Source organism: Blennius ocellaris, assembly GCF_963422515.1.
Source record: "Blennius ocellaris genome assembly, chromosome: 23".
In the NCBI taxonomy this organism is placed as follows: Eukaryota; Metazoa; Chordata; class Actinopteri; order Blenniiformes; family Blenniidae; genus Blennius; species Blennius ocellaris.
This window is the reverse complement of record NC_137672.1, coordinates 17,667,496-17,685,920: the sequence shown is the minus strand read 5'-3', so window position 1 is coordinate 17,685,920 and position 18,425 is coordinate 17,667,496. Positions and strand designations below refer to the sequence as shown.

The following is an 18,425-nucleotide window of genomic DNA, read 5'->3' as shown; positions in this document are numbered from 1 at the left end:
AATCATTTCACAGAAAAATCTTCTTTTTTGAGTACAAAATGAATCCTAAATAATAATCTAATGTTTTAATGGGGTTAAACAAACGCGTAATTCTTCATTTAAGTATATGTACCGGTTTAAACGACATCGCCACGATGTAACGTAAAGTGACTTGTAGTTTTCTACGCCTCTGAGACTCATAATAAAACAGCTCCAAAGAACTACACATTACGTCCGTCACCGTAAATCTTCCCCCACACGCAGAGGAACAGGAAATCGAGGCACTGAGTAGCGGTTAAAGTCTTTTTTTTTTTAGCGGAGAGGTAAGCACTGCTTTCAATCTATTTAACATTAATTCTTCCTTTATATCTTTTTGCTCTATTTGCACTTAGCTAAACATGCTACACGGGCATCAAAATTAGCTAATTTCTGACACTTTTCAGCTTGTGTAACCTTGAATTTTGACACCCGAGCGAAAAGAAACACACAGCTGTGATCTTTACATTGCTGCTCGCTGGTTCATATAGATTTATTGCATTTGGTACTTATGATCGAATTACACTTCTATGTTGTGAGTTATTAAAAGGTGACGACGATGGTCGTGCTAACTTCCATGTGAACAGTTCCTGTCACTTTGTGTGTGTGTGTGTGTGCTTGTGCGTCTGCGTGTGCGTGTGTGTAATATTAAGACAGCACGCAGAAGCTGATCTGACCACTAATGCACATTATGATCAACACATCATTGCTATTCACGTTTATCACTTTGACTTCAATCCCTCAGTGATCAACCTAATAAAACATGTTTATTGCTCCTGTCGTCCACGTCCAGGTGCCACAGTAATAATACACTTATTAGTTTATAGGTTTATAAGATTTGATTCCTTTTGCAGTTTTTATTGCCGTTAATTGGTCATTACAGGCTGATTAAATCAACAAAACGTCATTTATATGGCATCTTTCACACATGTGAAACACACAATTGGCGAAGTGATAGTAAAACAAAACAAGAACACATTAAATAAGAAGAATTAAAAAAGAAGATATTTTAGAATAAGAATGCACTACTGAAATAAGCACCTACATGTGTTATATGTGTATGTATGCAATATAGCATATGGCAAACGTTTCCGCCATCTACACAGATGTTTAGTTTTGCCGGCTCCTGATTTTGTATTATTAGAAAGTAATCCTCATTTTCTGCTCCTATGCGATATATCGCCTGAATGAAGGCAGCTGGACAGACGACACATGGTGGAATTGTGAAACCTATGAGGTGCCTCTCGAGTCTTGACATGCTCTCTCTCCCTCTCTCTCTCTCTCCCTCCCTCTCCCTCTCTTTATCTCTCAGTCCCTGATAGTTCCCTGTTCCATTCGCGACTCGTCTCTCCCGGAGCCATGCCTCGCATTGAGAATGACGTCAAGCTGGACTTCAAGGACGTGCTCCTCCGGCCCAAGCGCAGCACCCTCAAGTCTCGTAGTGAGGTGGGTGTCGAATCCTTCCATTTTTTTTTTCCCCACCAGCATTGTGCCTTTTGCTGTGTGCTTCAATGTGCATCCCGGGGAATCGCTGCTCTATACCACTGCGTATCGCGCAGTGCTGTGGCATCTGGCGCCGCGCCGTGAGGCCAAGTCGAAGCCTCCATGGCACTTTTTAAATACAGTGACTGCGACCGGTTGCATTTCAGCAGTTGTGAACAAACCGCCGCTCCATTCTCCTCGTGAAAGACGGTATTTGAGTGTGAAGTACCGAGATCTGGTTGTCAACGGCCTTCTGCAGGTGGACCTGATGAGGAGCTTCACCTTCAGGAACTCCAAAGGAAGCTACCGGGGGATTCCCATCATCGCTGCCAACATGGACACCGTGGGGACCTTTGAGATGGCCCTGGCTCTGCACAACGTAGGTTTGGAGACAAAACACCGTCGAGTTGTGGAAACGTGAAGGAGAAGCCGCATTTAATGAAATCCCTCGTGTCGCGTAGATCAAGTGACGGATGAGGAAAGTGTGTAAAAAAGAAATCCACCACAACTATGACCACAGTTTTTTAGATAGATAGATAGATAATTACTTTCTTCATCCCCGAAGGGAAATTGTCTTGTTGCAGCAATCTGGTACATACGAATATTATAAGATACGATAGAATAGAAATAAAGTAAAATATAAAAATATCTGGGTATAAGACATAAAGTAAAACACAGAACGGAACATGGGCACTTAGAAATAAGCAGGAGATAAAAGCAAGGTAAATAAATAGTAAGGTGCAGTGGCAGAGCCATTAGAAGTAGGTATTATATAATAATAATAACAATAATACGGATAATAACAATGTGTAATAGTGGATAATACTCGTGTATAGTACTACTGATAATGGTAGCAATAATATAACAATAACAATATGGTAGCGATAAAATAGCTCTATATATATATATATATATATATATATATATATCAGTAATAATAATAATAATATTACCAATGGTAATAGTGTACTTGCACATGTATAAATATATGTATATGTACATGCAATATGAAATCCTGTACATGTGTGAGCAGATCGGCAAAGTTCAACGACGGCTGGACGCTGAACGCTCTGAGTTCACGTGTCGTTGTTGTTGTTGTTGTTGTTGTTTTCCCTCCTCTAGTTTTCTCTCTTCACCACCATCCACAAACACTACTCCGTGGATCAGTGGGTGGATTTCGCCGCCAAGCATCCCGAATGTGCCGAGGTACAAGCGTCTCCTCCTGTCTGATGATGGAATTTGTGAAACGGGTCTTTGATTGTCATCTCCCGCCACTTCCAAGTCCCAACTTGCTTTGATCTTTCCATGTTCTCGGTTCGGTCCTTTGATCGACTCCCCAGAGCGTGGCGGTCAGCACAGGCACCGGCGACACCGACTTCGACAGGATCTCCGCCATCCTGACGGCCGTGCCGATGATCAAGTACATCTGCGTGGACGTGGCCAACGGCTACTCCGAGCACTTTGTCCACTTCGTCCGGGACGTCAGGGACAAGTTCCCGTCTCACACCATCATGGTCGGTGGATGAGCCGCAGTGTGTGTGTGTGTGTGTGTGTGTGAGACGGCTAGCTAACGACTTTCTTCTCGCACTCAGGCGGGAAACGTGGTGACGGGCGAGATGGTGGAAGAGCTGATCCTCGCCGGCGCCGACATCATCAAAGTCGGCATCGGACCAGGTGAGCGCCGCGTTTCTAGACTCATGACGGCGTCGCCGCCAGCTGCCGAACAATTAACGACGTAAAGTCGCGGGTGTACGTTTTATTACGTGTTTAGCGTTTTAGTGGGTACGGCGAATTTCAGCCGCTTCAGCCGTCTTAAAGGAGAAAGTTCTTCCTCAAATGCTAACGTTTCCTCCTCCCCCTCCCCCCCCCCCCAGGCTCCGTCTGCACCACCCGCAAGAAGACGGGCGTGGGCTACCCTCAGCTCAGCGCCGTGATCGAGTGCGCGGACGCGGCGCACGGCCTGGGCGGACACATCATCTCTGTGAGCGACGCCGATTTTCTCTTTTTTCATTAATTCGGTGTTTTTAAACCAAAATGTGGGATAAAGTGTGTTCATGTGTCTTTGAGAGTTCTCAGTAGTGGAGCAGGATCAAGTTTGACCTTTTTATAAAGTGCGTGTAAATGTGGCAGATCCAGTTCTTTTTTCCTTTTTTAATAAAAAAAAAGACATTTTTAAATACATTACAGTCATTCCAATTTGCTTTTATAGAGAAAATAGAAAAGGCCAACAGATCCACATGAGCAAGCAGGTGTGTTTGCGACTGTGGAAAGGAAAAACTCCCAACAGGGAGAAACTTTGCAGAAACCAGAGTCAGAGGTGGAGGAATTCTGAGGACCGGTTGGGATGAAAGAGGAGAGGAGAGGAGAGGAAAGAGAGAGGAGAGGAGAGAGAGATAGACTTGGTGGGGAGATACATACAATACCCTTGTTAGTGCTACATACTATTTATTTATTTATTTATTTATTTGTTTGTTTGTTTGTATGTTTATTTATTTATTTATTGTAATACAGTAATCACAGTGATCTAAATATTTTCCCCAAAATAATCACAACAATTATAACAAAAGCAAAAACAAAAGGACACAAAACAAAGGGAAAAAAAGGAAAAGAGAAAAACAGAACGAAACAAAAAACAGGAAAAAAAAACAACAACAAAAAAACCAAACAACAACTTCATTTTGATAATTAACAGAACAGTCTCGTCAATGAGGAGTGGAAGTGTGTGTGTGTGTGTGTGTGTGTGCGTGTGTGTGTGTGTGTGTGTGTGTGTGTGTGTGTGTGTGTGTGTGTGTGTGTGTGTGTGTGTGTGTGTGTGTTTGTCCTCTGGATGTGAACTGTTGCAGATCCAGTTCTTCTGATTGTCTCATATAATCTGGTCTCTCCGTCTCACAGGACGGAGGATGTACGTGTCCCGGCGACGTCTCCAAGGCTTTCGGCAAGTGGTCGCCCTCGACAAAGTCCAAAACGGCGTGCGGCTCCTCCTGAGCGCCGCCCGGTGCCGGCGAGGCTGTGACCGGTTGTCTCCGTGTGACCCCCCCCCCCCCCCCCCCAGGTGCCGGGGCGGACTTCGTCATGCTGGGCGGGATGCTGGCGGGCCACGAGGAGAGCGGCGGCGAGGTCATCGAGAAAAACGGCAAGAAGATGAAGCTGTTCTACGGGATGAGCTCGGACACGGCGATGAAGAGACACGCCGGGGGCGTGGCCGAGTACAGGTGAGCCCCCCCCCCCTTCCCCCCCTCCAGAGACCGACCTCTGTTTCATATGGCATATTGCATGTACATATGTATATATATTTATACATGTGCAAGTACATTATTACCATTGGTATTATTATTATTATAAGTATACTATTACTATTGGTATTATTATTATTATTATTATTACTGATATATATATATATATATATTGTTATTGTTATTTTATTGCTACCATTATTAGTAGTACTATACACGAGTATTATACACTATTTCACATTGTTATTATCTGTATTATTATTATTATTATTATTGACATATATATATTGTTATTGTTATTGTTATTGTTTTTGCTACCATTATTAGTAGTACTGTACACGAGTATTATACACTATTATTGCTGATATATATATATATAGATTGTTATTGTTATTTTATTGCTACCATTATTAGTAGTACTATATACGAGTATTATACACTATTACACATTGTTATTATCTGTATTATTGTTATTATTATTATTATATAATACCTACTTCTAATGGCTCTGCCACTGCACCTTACTATTTATTGATCTTGCTTTTAGCTCCTGCTTATTTCTAAGAGCCCATGTTCCGTTCTGTGTTTTACTTTATGTCTTATACCCAGATATTAAAATTTTTTAATTTTTTACTTAAGATTTCTATTCTATCGTATCTTATAATATTCGTATGTACCAGATTGCTGCAACAAGACAATTTCCCTTCGGGGAGGAATAAAGTAATTATCTATCTATATATCTCTTATGAACGGCTCTTTGACCGTCAGGGCGTCCGAGGGGAAGACGGTGGAAGTCCCTTACAAAGGCCCGGTGGACGAGACGATCCGAGACATCCTGGGAGGCGTCCGCTCCACCTGCACCTACGTCGGCGCCGGCAAACTGAAGGAGCTGAGCCGCCGGACCACCTTCATCAGGGTCACCCAGCAGCTCAACACGGTGTTTGGCAACGACAGCTGAAGCCCTCCAGCTGCAGGCTGGACAGGAAGTCAGCGACGCACTGCCAGTCCCCGTCCCCCGGACGCTGATTCTGCTCGAGCGAGAGTGATTTTATCGACCTGATGATATATATTTGGGCGTGAATAATTAGCTCTCCTAAAGCGAAAACCTAGAAACCCTAAAAAAAAAACAATGCGAGCACAGGGAGAACAGATTTGAACCCACAACCTTCTAGAATCTCCCTAATTCACTTTTGTATGTTATATTTGACCCTCCCACGCAGAGTTCTCTCTGTCCTTGTCGGGAAAAAATTAATTGGCATTTCTATATTAATTACTGAAGCCAGTAGAGGTCGCCCTCTAACTGATGAGTGAAAACTAATGTTTTTTGTTTTTTTTACCACTTCCATGATTTGCAGAAACCTACAAAGTGTTGGCTTTATGGTATTTGCATTGATTTTATTCCAATCTTTGATTTTTTTTACATGCTGCAGGGATCCGCCGCATGGAAAATCCAGTTCTCCACATTCCCGCTGGCTCATTCCAGAAATTTAAACCAACGTCTTAAATTATTTATGAAGCTTAAATATATGCAACTGTTGAGAAAAAAAACCAAAACAGACCTAAAATCATTCCAGCACTTTAATTGTTTTCGCCATGCAACATTATTAACATCTTAATTAGTGAGTTCAACTTCAGTGTTTGTGTTTAAAAGTTACAGAGCTATGATAGTAAATAGTGACGATGTTCTCCACTCGTAGCCGACGTGTTACTGGAATGTTGGTTATATTCATGCACTCAAGTGAACTTGGGGCTCATTCCTACCTTTAAATAAGTGCCGCTTCTTTGGAAGTCCACTCGTTTCGAGACTTTTTCTCTTTCGCAGTACTGGTTACATCTGTTTTATTTTCCACTGTTTCACACACGTGTGGATTGTGCCGTTTTTGCCAAAAAATTTACGTTTGGAATAAAAAAGGTCCGACTGTCTCCTTTTATCAGATCAATAAATAAAAAAAATTATACTTCCTCATGTTACTGATGAACTGTTGTTGTCTTTTCTTAACATGTGTGTTTGTTTTTATCTAACTGGCTGCATCAAACGTCTTCCTGGACTTGTTTCAACTTCTCAATGCTATATATGACTGATTCTGAACCAATCATACTTAAAAAAATATCATACAATGCTTCATTTCAAACTAAATGCTCTACTTTGAGCATTTTATTTTAGTTAAATGGTTTGATTAGTTTAGACATGCTGTAGATGATTCTAAGTTTTGAAGAAAATGAGGTGAAAAGTGAGAATTTAGACTAATGTATTGACACTAAACTGGATACAAGAGAAAATTACACAATTATGACTAATATTTATACAGTATTGAATGCAAGAGAAAGTATAAGATGCAAAAGTACAGTTATTTACAGTATATATATATTAGTACAGTTATTTACAGTATATATATATATATATTTATAAATTCCTATGACTGCATCCACATATTATATTGTGTACATGATCAAAGACTGACTCCTGTATTATATAACATGTATGTCTCATTCCCACATATATTCATGAGTGTGACAAAAGCCAAACAATTACCTTCAGTTAAAAGCTTGGTGGGTGAAAGTTATCCCTTCTTTTGTTCAGTTTTGTGGGGTTTAATAAAGCTGGGTGCCCCCCCGGTGCCCCTCCACTACTGACCCTCTGGTTCCGCCCTTGCAGACTCAGAACCTTCCAGAAGCTTCCATCCTCGTCAAATCCGCGTTTATCTGTCACCTTCCTGCAGGTACGAGCTCCACTGTGTCCGGCTGGTATTACACAGTAAAAACACAATTAAAAATCACGCTGGTTTTAGAGGAACGTCACTTTATAAGATAAAAGTTCTTTAATTGGCTAATGTGGCTAACTGAGAAGCTACATTGATCTCTGGTAATAAATCCTCTGCATGTTTCCATAACATTAGCCAGCTGTAGCTAGAGTTAAAATAACGTTTTACCCTCAAACAACAACAATTAAACAGATATTATGCAGAGTTATTTGTTATTTGTCTTGCGCTTATATCAAGCCTCATACTATATTATATCATGTTTTATGTTGGTTTATCCTGTTCTATGTTGTTTTTTTTCTGTCCTATATTGGTTTATTCTGTTCTGTTTTGGTTTATTCTGTTCTATTTTGATTTATTCCATTCTGTACTGGTTTATTCTGTTCTATTTTGGTTTATTCTGTTCTATTTTGGTTTGTTAACCCTACTAACCCTAACCCTTATTCTAGTTAGGCTGAGCTGCTATGCTTGTGATACTGGTCTAATGCGTATCTATGCTCATTTATGCTGGTCTCTGTTGATTTAAGATGGTGTTGTACTGAACTGGACTTATTTTGGTCTATGCCGGTTCATGCTGCTCTGAGGTGGTTTATGCTGGTCTGATATTTGTCTTTACGATCAGCAAATATTAACATCTCACATCGCAGTGTAACCTTCTGTTTGACAAGTCGCCTTGCCCTTGTTTACATATAATACAGTATACATGTATGCGCTAACTGTCACATGTGAACGCACCGTAACAGGATGGTTTTATCCCAAACATTGTTAATAATAAAAAAACGTTTTCTCTGCTCTTTCAGGAGCCTTCACCACAAACAGATCGCCGCTTGGCTGGCTCAAACAGACAAACAAAAAAAACAAAAACAAACCAAGACTCCATCTTCAGCTGAATCTAACCTCGCCGGCACCAGGATGCACCAGAGCAGCATGGTGGTTCTCCCCATCGTCACGGAGCAGAGGAGGTTGATGTGGGTGCACTCCAGGCAGATCGACCAGCAGGTGGTCGGCACGGCGGAGATGCGGGAGGCCTTCGACAGATTCCCGTACCTGACGGGCGACGAGACGGCCGCCCTGGCCCAGCGCTGCTCCGTGCACCCAGACCAGGTGAAGGTGTGGTTCATGGCGCAGAGGCTCCACTACGGCATCAGCTGGGAATGCGAAGACATCCACAACGTCCGGCAGATGTTGATGCCAACTGGGAAGAGGGAAAGGAAGGAGGAGGGGGAAGGGGAAGGGGAAGGGAAAGGGGAAGGGGAAGGGGAAGGGGAAGGGGACGGCGTTGCGACCAAAAGGATGAGGAAGAAGAGAGGGGAGAAAAAGTCCAGTGGGAATGAAGACAAATCAAAAGGCGGCGGTGCGAAGAAGCGGAAAATGGGGAAGGCGACCGACAAGGTCAGGAAGCGGAGAGTGAAGAAAGGCGAGAAGCGACTTCAAACCAGAAGCAAAAAGACGAGGGCCGCCATCGGCAAAGACCCGTTGGTTGTCCAGCTTAGGGATCAAACCTCTGACACGTCGTGGCTGGCTGACCGTCTCCCGGAGCTGATGAAACGTATGAACCTTTGCAGAACATCGGAAACCAGCACCCCCCCGAAAAAGAAAATAAAAGCAGCGGCTCCGTTGGAAGGAGAGACGGTGACCGCGAACGCTGGTCTTGATATCGCAGCGGCTCCCCGGATCCACGACGACACGAAGCCGGGCAATCAGCTGTCAATGATGCGGGCGGCCTTCTTGCAGTGCCAGTATCCAACGGCGGAGGACTACACCGAGCTGGCCGACGCCATCGGCATCCCCCGCAAATTTCTGGTGCAGTGGTTCTGCGAAATGCGCTACTACGTCAAGACCTCGAAGCCCCGTTGGATGACCGCCAATCAGCACGGACGGACGGTGGCCCAGATCAAGAATCGGCAGGAATGTACCTGAGCGTGTCTGCAAAGCACCCCGTGGTTGGAGTGGATGGTTCCTGGATTGTGGCGTTTTCAGAGTTTGGTCTTGTTTGTTTGGAAATTTAAAATGCAGCCGTTCGTTTCCATTGCGTCGTGACAAGTTTACAGTGTCTTCTATTGTTGTGCAAATAAAGACGTTTCAAATAACCACGACTCTTGTGGTGATTGTTTGCAGGAAAACACTCAAACACGACTTGGTGTGAAACACAATTATGCCTTTCAGCGTGCATGTTTTCATAAATTCACCCTCATGGTGTGGCTTTGACGCTAATGATGGAGTAAATCACTGCGATCCAGAGTTGATAAACAGCAGCTACTTTTATTGGAACATTTTCTTTGTGCACATCTCACAAGCATAATATTGCACTTGAACCAGAAAACCTACATTTATATTTAATTTGCTGTTTGTCACTTCAGAAACCTGTCGACGAATCTTGATTAAATTTGGCAGATTAACATAACAAGCAAAAGGAATGATTTAATCTAGATCTGCTAGGTCTGGATCATATTCTGGATACCTTCGGTTTTAAATACATTATTAATTTATATTCAAATTAAACAGGGTACTTTGTTCTGCCAAGTGAGGAGAGGTCGGGATCATCTTCTGGGCTCTAAATCCAGATAAACCAACAACCAATTGAGGGCTGTTGACACAAACCATTGGTTTATTTCGAGGTTTATGAGGGGTTAAATGTTAACACTTAAAATAAAACAAAACAACAGTGGTGACGGGGCTGCTTCAGTTCCAGGTGGCGGTGTACTCGTTCCTCTGCGGCTGCCACAGCTCGACGCCTTCGATGACGCGGCGGATCATGGAGGCGGAGCTGATCAGGAGGTGTCCGGCAGCCTGCAGGAGCGCGGACGCCACACGCAGCGCTTCTCTGTGCGAACACAGCCGGGAAAACATTTCAAGTGGAGAAGCGCATCATTTTTACTGCTATATTTCAGAAAAAACAAAAAAAAGCACTTAAAAATGCCATATTCTTTATGTTTGTGGGGTTACAGCTATTTGCTCTGCCAGCCAAGGTACCCTCCAATGAATCAGAGCTAAAGCCTCGTGCATCGTGGACTTTCTGGGGGTACCTTAGGACTTTTTTGGGTCCGAGACACTGAAAGTCGGCGCTGATGGAGTACAGGCCCTGGAATGTGGCCTTCACGCTCAGGGAGCCGAACATGTCCCTCGGGCTCATCTTGTAAAGGTCGAAGGTCACCCGGGCGATGTCTTTCCCGGTCCGAGGCGTGTCTTTGGATCTAAGCACGAGTGCCCCCTGGAGAGATTGGGAGGGTCTTACAGACAGAACACAATGTCAAGGATGTGGAGGGTCACGATGTGTGTGGTAGTGGTGATACCGGCAGAGGCTTCCACATCTGGCCGGGTCTCAGGACCATGAGCACGGTGTTGTCCGGTAGGGTGGTGAGGAATTCGTCGGAGTCGACCTCGGTGCCGTCCTCCTCGCACACCAGAGACAGAGAGACTGCCGACAGGGTGAGCAGCAGAGCCTGGCAGGCCTGACGGACGACAACAAGGCCTCGGTTTGCGCTCGACTGAACCGCATACAGCACTTCCTGTTACTTCCTGTTCAGCGTCACATCAGAATCTGAATGTCGGTGAGTTAATAGAAAGTGCACACGGTGAGATTTGATTGGGGCTCTCTCTTCCCTATCGGAGTATAACTAGAATAAATACATCAATCAAGACCGTGTTGACACCACAACATTTCAAGGGAAAACAATGCAAGGCATTCACACTCTTGAGATTCTGTTTCTGTTTATTCTGTACGTTTTTCGAATCGCTAAAACTCTGGCAATCTTCACCCGTTCGTCACCATTCAAATACCAAATCGTGCAGCTTTTTCGGCACTTTCCGGCTGTGTTCCAGCTGTATCAAATCTCGTCAACTTTTTTTAAAATATTTCAACTTTTCCACATTAAATTTTACATGGAAGTGAATGGAGAGGAAAATGGAAACTCCTTCAACTTTGAAGCCCGACAGCTCGGTCAAACTTTCAGCTAAAAACGTGCTGTGAGTCACAAAACGTTGCTTTTCACAAGCATTACAGTTTGTCAGCAGCATTCACACCATCATGCATTTGCCGTGGGAAATGCAGATCATCTAGTTTCTGTTGTTTTCATTTCTACGCATAATTAGTCACAGCAGGGATTTGCAACTGGGAGGCACCAGAGAGCTTCACGAGGCCTGCAGCACCAGAGAAAACAACTTAGGTTGAAAGATGACTTACTTTTGTCTGTTGATCCCTAAAGATTTCAACAATATCTTATTATTATTTTCAATACTTCTGACTTATCGTTATCATTCTGTTTACAGGTTGTTGTAAAATGTTTGGCTGTGATCCGAACGGCGTTCCAACCTTCTCCTTCAGCTCCTCCAGGGTCCCGGCTGTGAGGCCCTTCCTGCTCTCCCTGCTGTGGTTACACACTCTGAAAGGCCGTTGAGTCGGGGACCACACTCGCTTCGTGACGCTTCTGATGGCAAAACCCAAAGAGAAAATAAGAATTCTGGCTTACGTAGGAGGAAGAGTGACCTGAATCAACTTGATTTTCCTATTACATCTAGTACAATGTGCCCATAAAAAAAACTTTGACGCAGCAGAAATGAATACAAAACCAACATGCGAAAAGTGATTCGCCACTTACTTGAGGAATGTAGATGTGGTATCCATGCTTGCTAATTCCTTCTTCTTCTTCTTCTTCGTATGTTTCAGCACAACAAACTCAGATTCTGTGTGTATACGGCTTGTGTTTTGACCCAGCAGCTGAACTTTGCCCTGTTCTGTCCTCTATCTCAATAATCACCAGGATTGGAACAAAGTTCATGCTGTCGGCGTGTCTGTCGACTCAAACCAGATCATTTTCTTTCTCTTATCACTTTTGATTTATTATGTCTTATGGTAATCCACTGTCTCAGTGTATGTACGAGAGTGATTCACAGGCCATAACTGAATACAATTGTTTACTGTAATGATTTATAACTGACAATTACACTTTTGTCAGTTATAAAAATAATTTAACATTACAACGATGAAAACCTCTAAACACGTTTTCCTGTCAAGGCATAGATACGGTAATGTCTGGATAAGGAGTATTTGGAAACTTTTTAAGCTGTTTTGGTTTAAACATAGCAATATTTCTGTTGCCATTCTGTTGATAGTGATTAGAAACTTTGAAATATAAACAGGTAAATAATTTGTAATAATGAATTTCATCATTTAGGGCTGAAATTACTGTTAATAAAGCATATTTAAATTCAATTGGATTGTTTGCAGACAGTTTTTTATCTTACATTTGTTATATATTATCACACTGTGTTTGTTTTGATGTAATTCTGATTTTATAACGAAAACTTTTTAACTTTAATTTTAAAAAGCACCCTGACGTTCACGTTTACGTCTTCGCTTATTGTTATTACGTCACATCCGAGAGGCAAAGTGACGCTTCGGTGCGCTTCTTTAAATCACCCGAGCGCACCCGTCGGACGGTGCTTCTCGCGCCTCTGGTTATTCGCGGTCTTTCCCCTTTAAGCACCGATAATCCGGCACATGCAGGTGAGTAAATTCGATTGTCACCTCCCGCCACAGCGAAGGCGGGAGGATGCGCTAAAGTTTTCTTTTCGGCGGAAAAACAAGAAAATTACAGCCGATGCTTCACAAAAGATCACCCGATGCGTAGTCTAAGGATTTAGCCAGAAATAATCCCGGCGGTTTTGCAAGTTTTCCTTCTCGCTGGCGGATTGGGTCTGACAGCTGGAGCAGTCTGTCAGAAGTTGCTAAGCTAACGGGAGCTTCTGAAAACAACACGGCGCAATGGCCTCAAGAAAACCAAAAGACAATGGTAAAGCTCCCCTCTTTGCATAATGACCTGGAATTTATGCATTAATTGCGTTTGCACGTGTATTTAATCAGTGACATGGCGATAGTAACATGCATATTGTGGATGAACTGTATTCGTGCTGCAGGATGTGAGTGAAGTTTGAGAACATGGAGAGAAATGAAGCAACATTTATTCTTATTTGTTTTTGTTATCATGCATCTTTTTTAGACCAGAGCTGGACATCATAAAGCCACATGTGGCCCTCTGGCTGTCACTGGGAAATACAAAAAAAGAGAAAAGATATAGTTCTCATTGACTTATTCACTAAACTTGAAATCTAGAAAAGGGAAGTCTCGATTTCCACACAAAGAAAAAGTGACAGAGCAACAGTTGATCATGAAAATCCTGCACGATGCTATATAACTGTAACATGCCACTGTAAAAGCTATAGGAGAAGTTTCTCTGGACATTTCACTGAATATAGGTTTCATAGAAAATATAGACGTCACATATTCTGCACCACAGCAAAGAAAAAGGTATATTTTAAATATTATGACACAATTTTACCACTTAGACTGAAGTCTCGTGGGAAAATACATAATTATCTCTCAAATTTAACAAAAAAATGTGTTTTTGTCGTTGTGAAACTGTCATTAAACATCTGCTATCAGCCTCTTGAGGATTATAAAAAAACAACGTGTCTTTTGTTTCCTGCGCAGACGTCAACCTTCCCTTCGCCGCCCTGCAGCTGCTGGCCCCCCCGGTGCGTCTGGTGTCGGCGGCCCTGTGGAAGGTGCTGCAGCGGCGGGACGTGACGCAGTACGGCGTGGTGGAGGAGTTCGTCACGTCGGCCTGCGAGACGGTGCCGGGGCTCCTGACCAGCAGACACCAGGCCAAGCTGGCCCTGGGCCTCAGAGCCCGGGTGGGTTTAAACAAAAGAAAAAGAAAAAGAGTTATCTCCTTTGTTTCTTTGCCACGTTTTAATTTGTCCTGTCGACTTCAGTTAATCCTGGAGTTGTGCTCCGTGCAGCCAGATGTGAAGGTGATTCAGCCACATCTGGAGAGGATCCGTGTTCCCGCCGCTCCTTCGGCCGCCGCCGCGGTAAATCACACATCAAAACGTCTCATTTAAAGATAATCCAGCGTCACAATGGCTGGATTGATTTTTTTTTTTCACATCTGCAGGAGAAGAAATAATACAAATGTGTCACAATAACATCCAGGACTTTAAAACGGCCACTTGAAGTCAAAGATTTAAAATAATCATTTGTAAAAGTAATGACTGAAATGAGGCATTCGAATACATTTTTACAATTATACTGCTCCCTTTTATTTTTTATATCGACCTACATTTATAGCCGCTTACACATTAATTGCCGTCTGAAAATATATATTCGAAAAGTAAAAAGTTGTTGATTATTGATGATGATCATGGCAAATGACAACAGAAATACGCGACATTTCGATATTTAAACTCGGTCTCCACGCTCTGCAGATTGAGCGTCACTCATATAATGGGACCGATTACACAAAAAGAAACATAACACCATCGTCATCACACAAATACACGCTCCTCTTGTCATCCACGTGTTTTTCTTTCAGAAGAAGGACGTAAAGATCTCGCGCACGGTGGAACACTTCCACGCTTTGGTTCACACGTTGCTAACGGAGCCGGCGGAGAGGGAGCGCTTCTTCAAGGTCAGTCGCCGTCGCAAGCTGAAGGGAATGGGGTCAGAGTGTTGAATCGGGGGGGGGGGGGGGGGTCTGTAACGGTCATCGGGGGGGTCTGTAACGGCCGGGGTCGTCCTCCACGACAGGACGACTTCCCGGAGGAGTACGGCGCGCAGTTCGACCGCGAGCTGGAGAAGCTGCTGTGGGAGTTCCTGCTCCGGCTGGATCAGCTGCTTCCGGTTCCCAACCTGGCTCAGGTAACCACAGGGGGGTTGTGGGTTCGATTCCTCGTGGCGGGTGGAGATTTCCCCCCCCGTGTTTGATTTGCTCCGGTTATTCCAACTTTTTATTGACATTTTTCCAATCCATTACAAAGAGAACGGTACATTTCTGAAGTAATAATCAGATTAAAAAATGAGTTTTCACCTGAGAATCAAAGCAGGTGACTGAACACACAAATGGAGGGAATGAACCTTGTTTAGAATGAGAAAAGAAGATAATCCTGTTTTGACTGACTGAAAAGTGTGATTCCCCCCTTTTGTATGGCTTTTCGCCGTTTGTTTTCTATGTCTATAAAAACAAAGATAAATAAAAAGTATTAAACAAAAAAACACAGACATTAACGATTGAGAATAAATAAATAAATCAATAAAATAAACATATAAATAAATAGAAGAGATGATTCCTCATCAGGATCTGGGTATAAATCAAGAGAAAGGGACTCCACGACCTCTGGAACGTTTAACGAGAACCGGAGTTTTTCCAATTTTCGATTATTTAGGACTTCTTTAATCCAACGACCGTATGATTGGGGGGGGGCAACTTCCAATTGAGTGGCCTGGCCAACAGGCATGATTTGCTCCGGCTTTGCTTTCAGACGGTGTCGTGGCTCAGCGACGCCCCCGCCGTCCTGGAGGAGTGTGCGCAGGCCGCCACTCAGCCTCAGCTGCTGGAGCTCGTCCTGCAGCACCAGGCCTGCCTGGGTCACCTGGAGGCGGCAGGTGAGATTTATTGATTGATTTATTTTCATAAAGTTTTCACCGACAAAAATTTTTGCTTTTTCACGTGAATACATGTAAAAAAAACAACAACAAAAAAAAAGTCATTTTATTATTTATTTCATTCATTTAAACGATGCAACAACAGCATTTAATATGAATGAAAAGGAGCAGAAAGGAGTCAAACTTATAATGTCTGAACTTATCAATACAAGATCCTTTACTTTCCAGTTGATTTGAGCCGTCGCATGCAGCGTTTTTTTCCAAGACCTCAAACACAAATTACTAATATTTTGCACTGCTCTGTTATTTATTATAATTTTATTTTTATTCTACTTCTTGTGTATATACTTATTTATTTATGTATGTGGACACCAGGGTAGACGGCAAAGTAAGAATTTCATCACACTGTGAAACCGGGCTTTTACTGTTGAAATGACAAATAAAACACCTTGAACCTTGAACAAAATACATAAATAAGGTTGATCTGCTCCTCCGCAGTGTCGTATTTCTGTAACATTGACAATTTAACAAGTTTCTTAAACACATCAATGGACTATGAAGTTTTAGTTTTACAATCAGACCGACTCCTTCGACTGAGAAGCATTTTTCCATTACGGCCGATTGAAACCTGGGTTTTATAAAAAACCTCAGTTCGTATCTACTTTTTCTCTGTTTTGCAATTTGTTCAGTAAATTTTCCAGATGAGCTTTAAACATGTTTTTTTTTAGAAGGTTCTACTCCACTCAATCCTTAAATTTCAGTGTTTTTAGTCGTCTAAATAAAGGATTAGTACGATCTCTGTTACCACTTCCACTAGCGACTCTAATCGCTCTTTTCATTTATGTTTCATTCATTCATTTTCATTTTATTATTTATTTCATTCATTTAAAACAATGAAGAAGAATCGCACACGGGGCTCCAGCCTGCAGACCGTCGTAGGCTCCTTTTATTTTGTAGACGACGGTTCCGATGACCCGTGTTCCTGTTTCCTCGTTTTAGCGTCGCTGCCTCCCAACATGGGCGACTCCATCCTGGCGTCCTTGTCTCTGCCGCCGTCCGGACGGGTCAGGAACTCGCCGGCGGACCAGAGCAAAGCGCCGATCGCGCCCGTCTTCGGCCTCATCGCCAACGAAGACGTCCCCATCATGAGGACGCTGAAGGAGAACGAGCGCCGCGGCGGCGGCGGGACGAAGCGAAAGCATCCCGAGGAGCGAGAGGCGGAGCCCAGTGAGGAGGGGGAGGAGGAGGGGGAGGACGGCGTCGGCGCGTCCAAGAGGAAGAGCGCACGGCGGCGAGACGGCGAGGACAAAGAAAGCCCGGCGACCTTTAACGCCTCCCTCAGCGCCGCCGTCGCCTCGTGCCTCAGCAACCAGCCCAGGGTCGTGGTCAGGAGGCTGTCGGCGCTCGCCGTCGGCGGCCGAGCGGAGGCGGCGTCTCGGCGGCGGGAACGGCGGAGGACGCCGCCGCCGGTCAAGGCGCCGAGACGTAAACACAGAAGCGGCGGCCCGACGTCCGAATGGGAGTTTCCGGGCCTGGATGATAAAGAGTAAGAGAGACGTGAATATCGTGGCTGGTCGGTTTAACGTTTAACGAGTGGCGTCCTGTTAAAGTCCTGTTGACTGGTCTCGGATAAGTTAGGCTTTTATTGTGGTAAAAAAAATTCACGGGTAAAGAAAGTTTGTGTACGAGAGGATGTTGGTTTGTTGCTTGTAGAGATTTGAAACCTTTAAAAAGTGCAATAAAATCACCTGGTTCACGGTGGCTGGTTTCATTCACTATTTCCTGCGTGACGTTACAAATGACTTTTTCCACAATTTGAGTTTCCTGCTTTTTGAGATTTTTTTATTTTTTTTATATATAATATACTAAAGTGTGTCACTGATGTTTTTGCTTCGACAGAAATCTGCCTCTGTCACCGAGCAGCTCGGCCCCTCAGCAGCGGATTACTGCAGGTGAAGCATTGTGGGGGATGGAAACCAGGTGGCGACGTGAAAACATGAACCCATTGACGTGAATTGTGTGTATGTGTGTGTGTGTGTGTAGAGGTGCTTTCAGTTTCAGGCGACGGAGACGACTACGTAGCCGATTCCGAAGACGAGGCGACAAAGAACTTCAAAGGCAGGGTATGTGTTCAAGACTCTATTCAACCCATCAGGGACTCGGGGAGGGGGGGTGGGGGTTCGAATCCCACCAGAGGCAGTGTGTGTGGGAATCTTTGGGCTGTTCCACTAATCGACTGTGTCTCCCCCAGCTGTTCACCAAGCGCTACTACAAGACGAAGCACGGCACCTACGTTCCCACTCTGAGGGAGTTCTGGAAGCCCGGCGCCGGCCGCTGCAGCTTCCTGTCGGCCGGCGGCAAGCACAGGTGATCAGACACACCTGAAGTCTCACCTAAAGGCCTTCAAACCTTTTTTTTTAATTCATCTCACGTCAGTGTAAAAGAGCTTAGAGACCCTTTTTTTGAGCTGTCGGTTTGTGATCATGGCAAAGC

The 18,425-nt window shown here is 43.8% G+C and overlaps 3 protein-coding genes across 3 annotated transcripts; 2 read left to right on the top strand and 1 right to left on the bottom strand.

Moving 5' to 3' along the window:
* The first annotated feature begins 220 nt into the window (after positions 1-220).
* gmpr2 (guanosine monophosphate reductase 2) lies at positions 221-6,693 on the top strand. The gene is made up of 10 exons (XM_080519470.1): positions 221-302; positions 1,328-1,461; positions 1,757-1,876; positions 2,620-2,703; positions 2,838-3,011; positions 3,090-3,171; positions 3,372-3,478; positions 4,390-4,432; positions 4,550-4,709; positions 5,499-6,693. Exons 2-10 carry the CDS (start codon positions 1,375-1,377, stop codon positions 5,686-5,688), a joined length of 1,047 nt encoding a protein of 348 aa, XP_080375596.1. The 5' UTR covers positions 221-302; positions 1,328-1,374; the 3' UTR covers positions 5,689-6,693.
* Positions 6,694-10,171: 3,478 nt separating this feature from the next.
* Positions 10,172-12,113, bottom strand: cideb (cell death inducing DFFA like effector b; the record flags this gene model as incomplete). Its single annotated transcript, XM_080519209.1, has 5 exons — positions 10,172-10,313; positions 10,516-10,700; positions 10,783-10,941; positions 11,802-11,916; positions 12,088-12,113. The coding sequence occupies 5 exons, from the start codon at positions 12,111-12,113 to the stop codon at positions 10,172-10,174; spliced, it is 627 nt and encodes a 208-aa protein (XP_080375335.1).
* Positions 12,114-13,032: 919 nt separating this feature from the next.
* Positions 13,033-18,344, top strand: tinf2 (TERF1 (TRF1)-interacting nuclear factor 2). Its single transcript, XM_080518806.1, has 10 exons — positions 13,033-13,281; positions 13,980-14,182; positions 14,264-14,362; positions 14,863-14,958; positions 15,078-15,188; positions 15,809-15,932; positions 16,932-17,478; positions 17,832-17,884; positions 17,976-18,055; positions 18,184-18,344. Exons 1-10 carry the CDS (start codon positions 13,254-13,256, stop codon positions 18,301-18,303), a joined length of 1,461 nt encoding a protein of 486 aa, XP_080374932.1. The 5' UTR covers positions 13,033-13,253; the 3' UTR covers positions 18,304-18,344.
* The last annotated feature ends 81 nt before the right edge of the window (positions 18,345-18,425 follow it).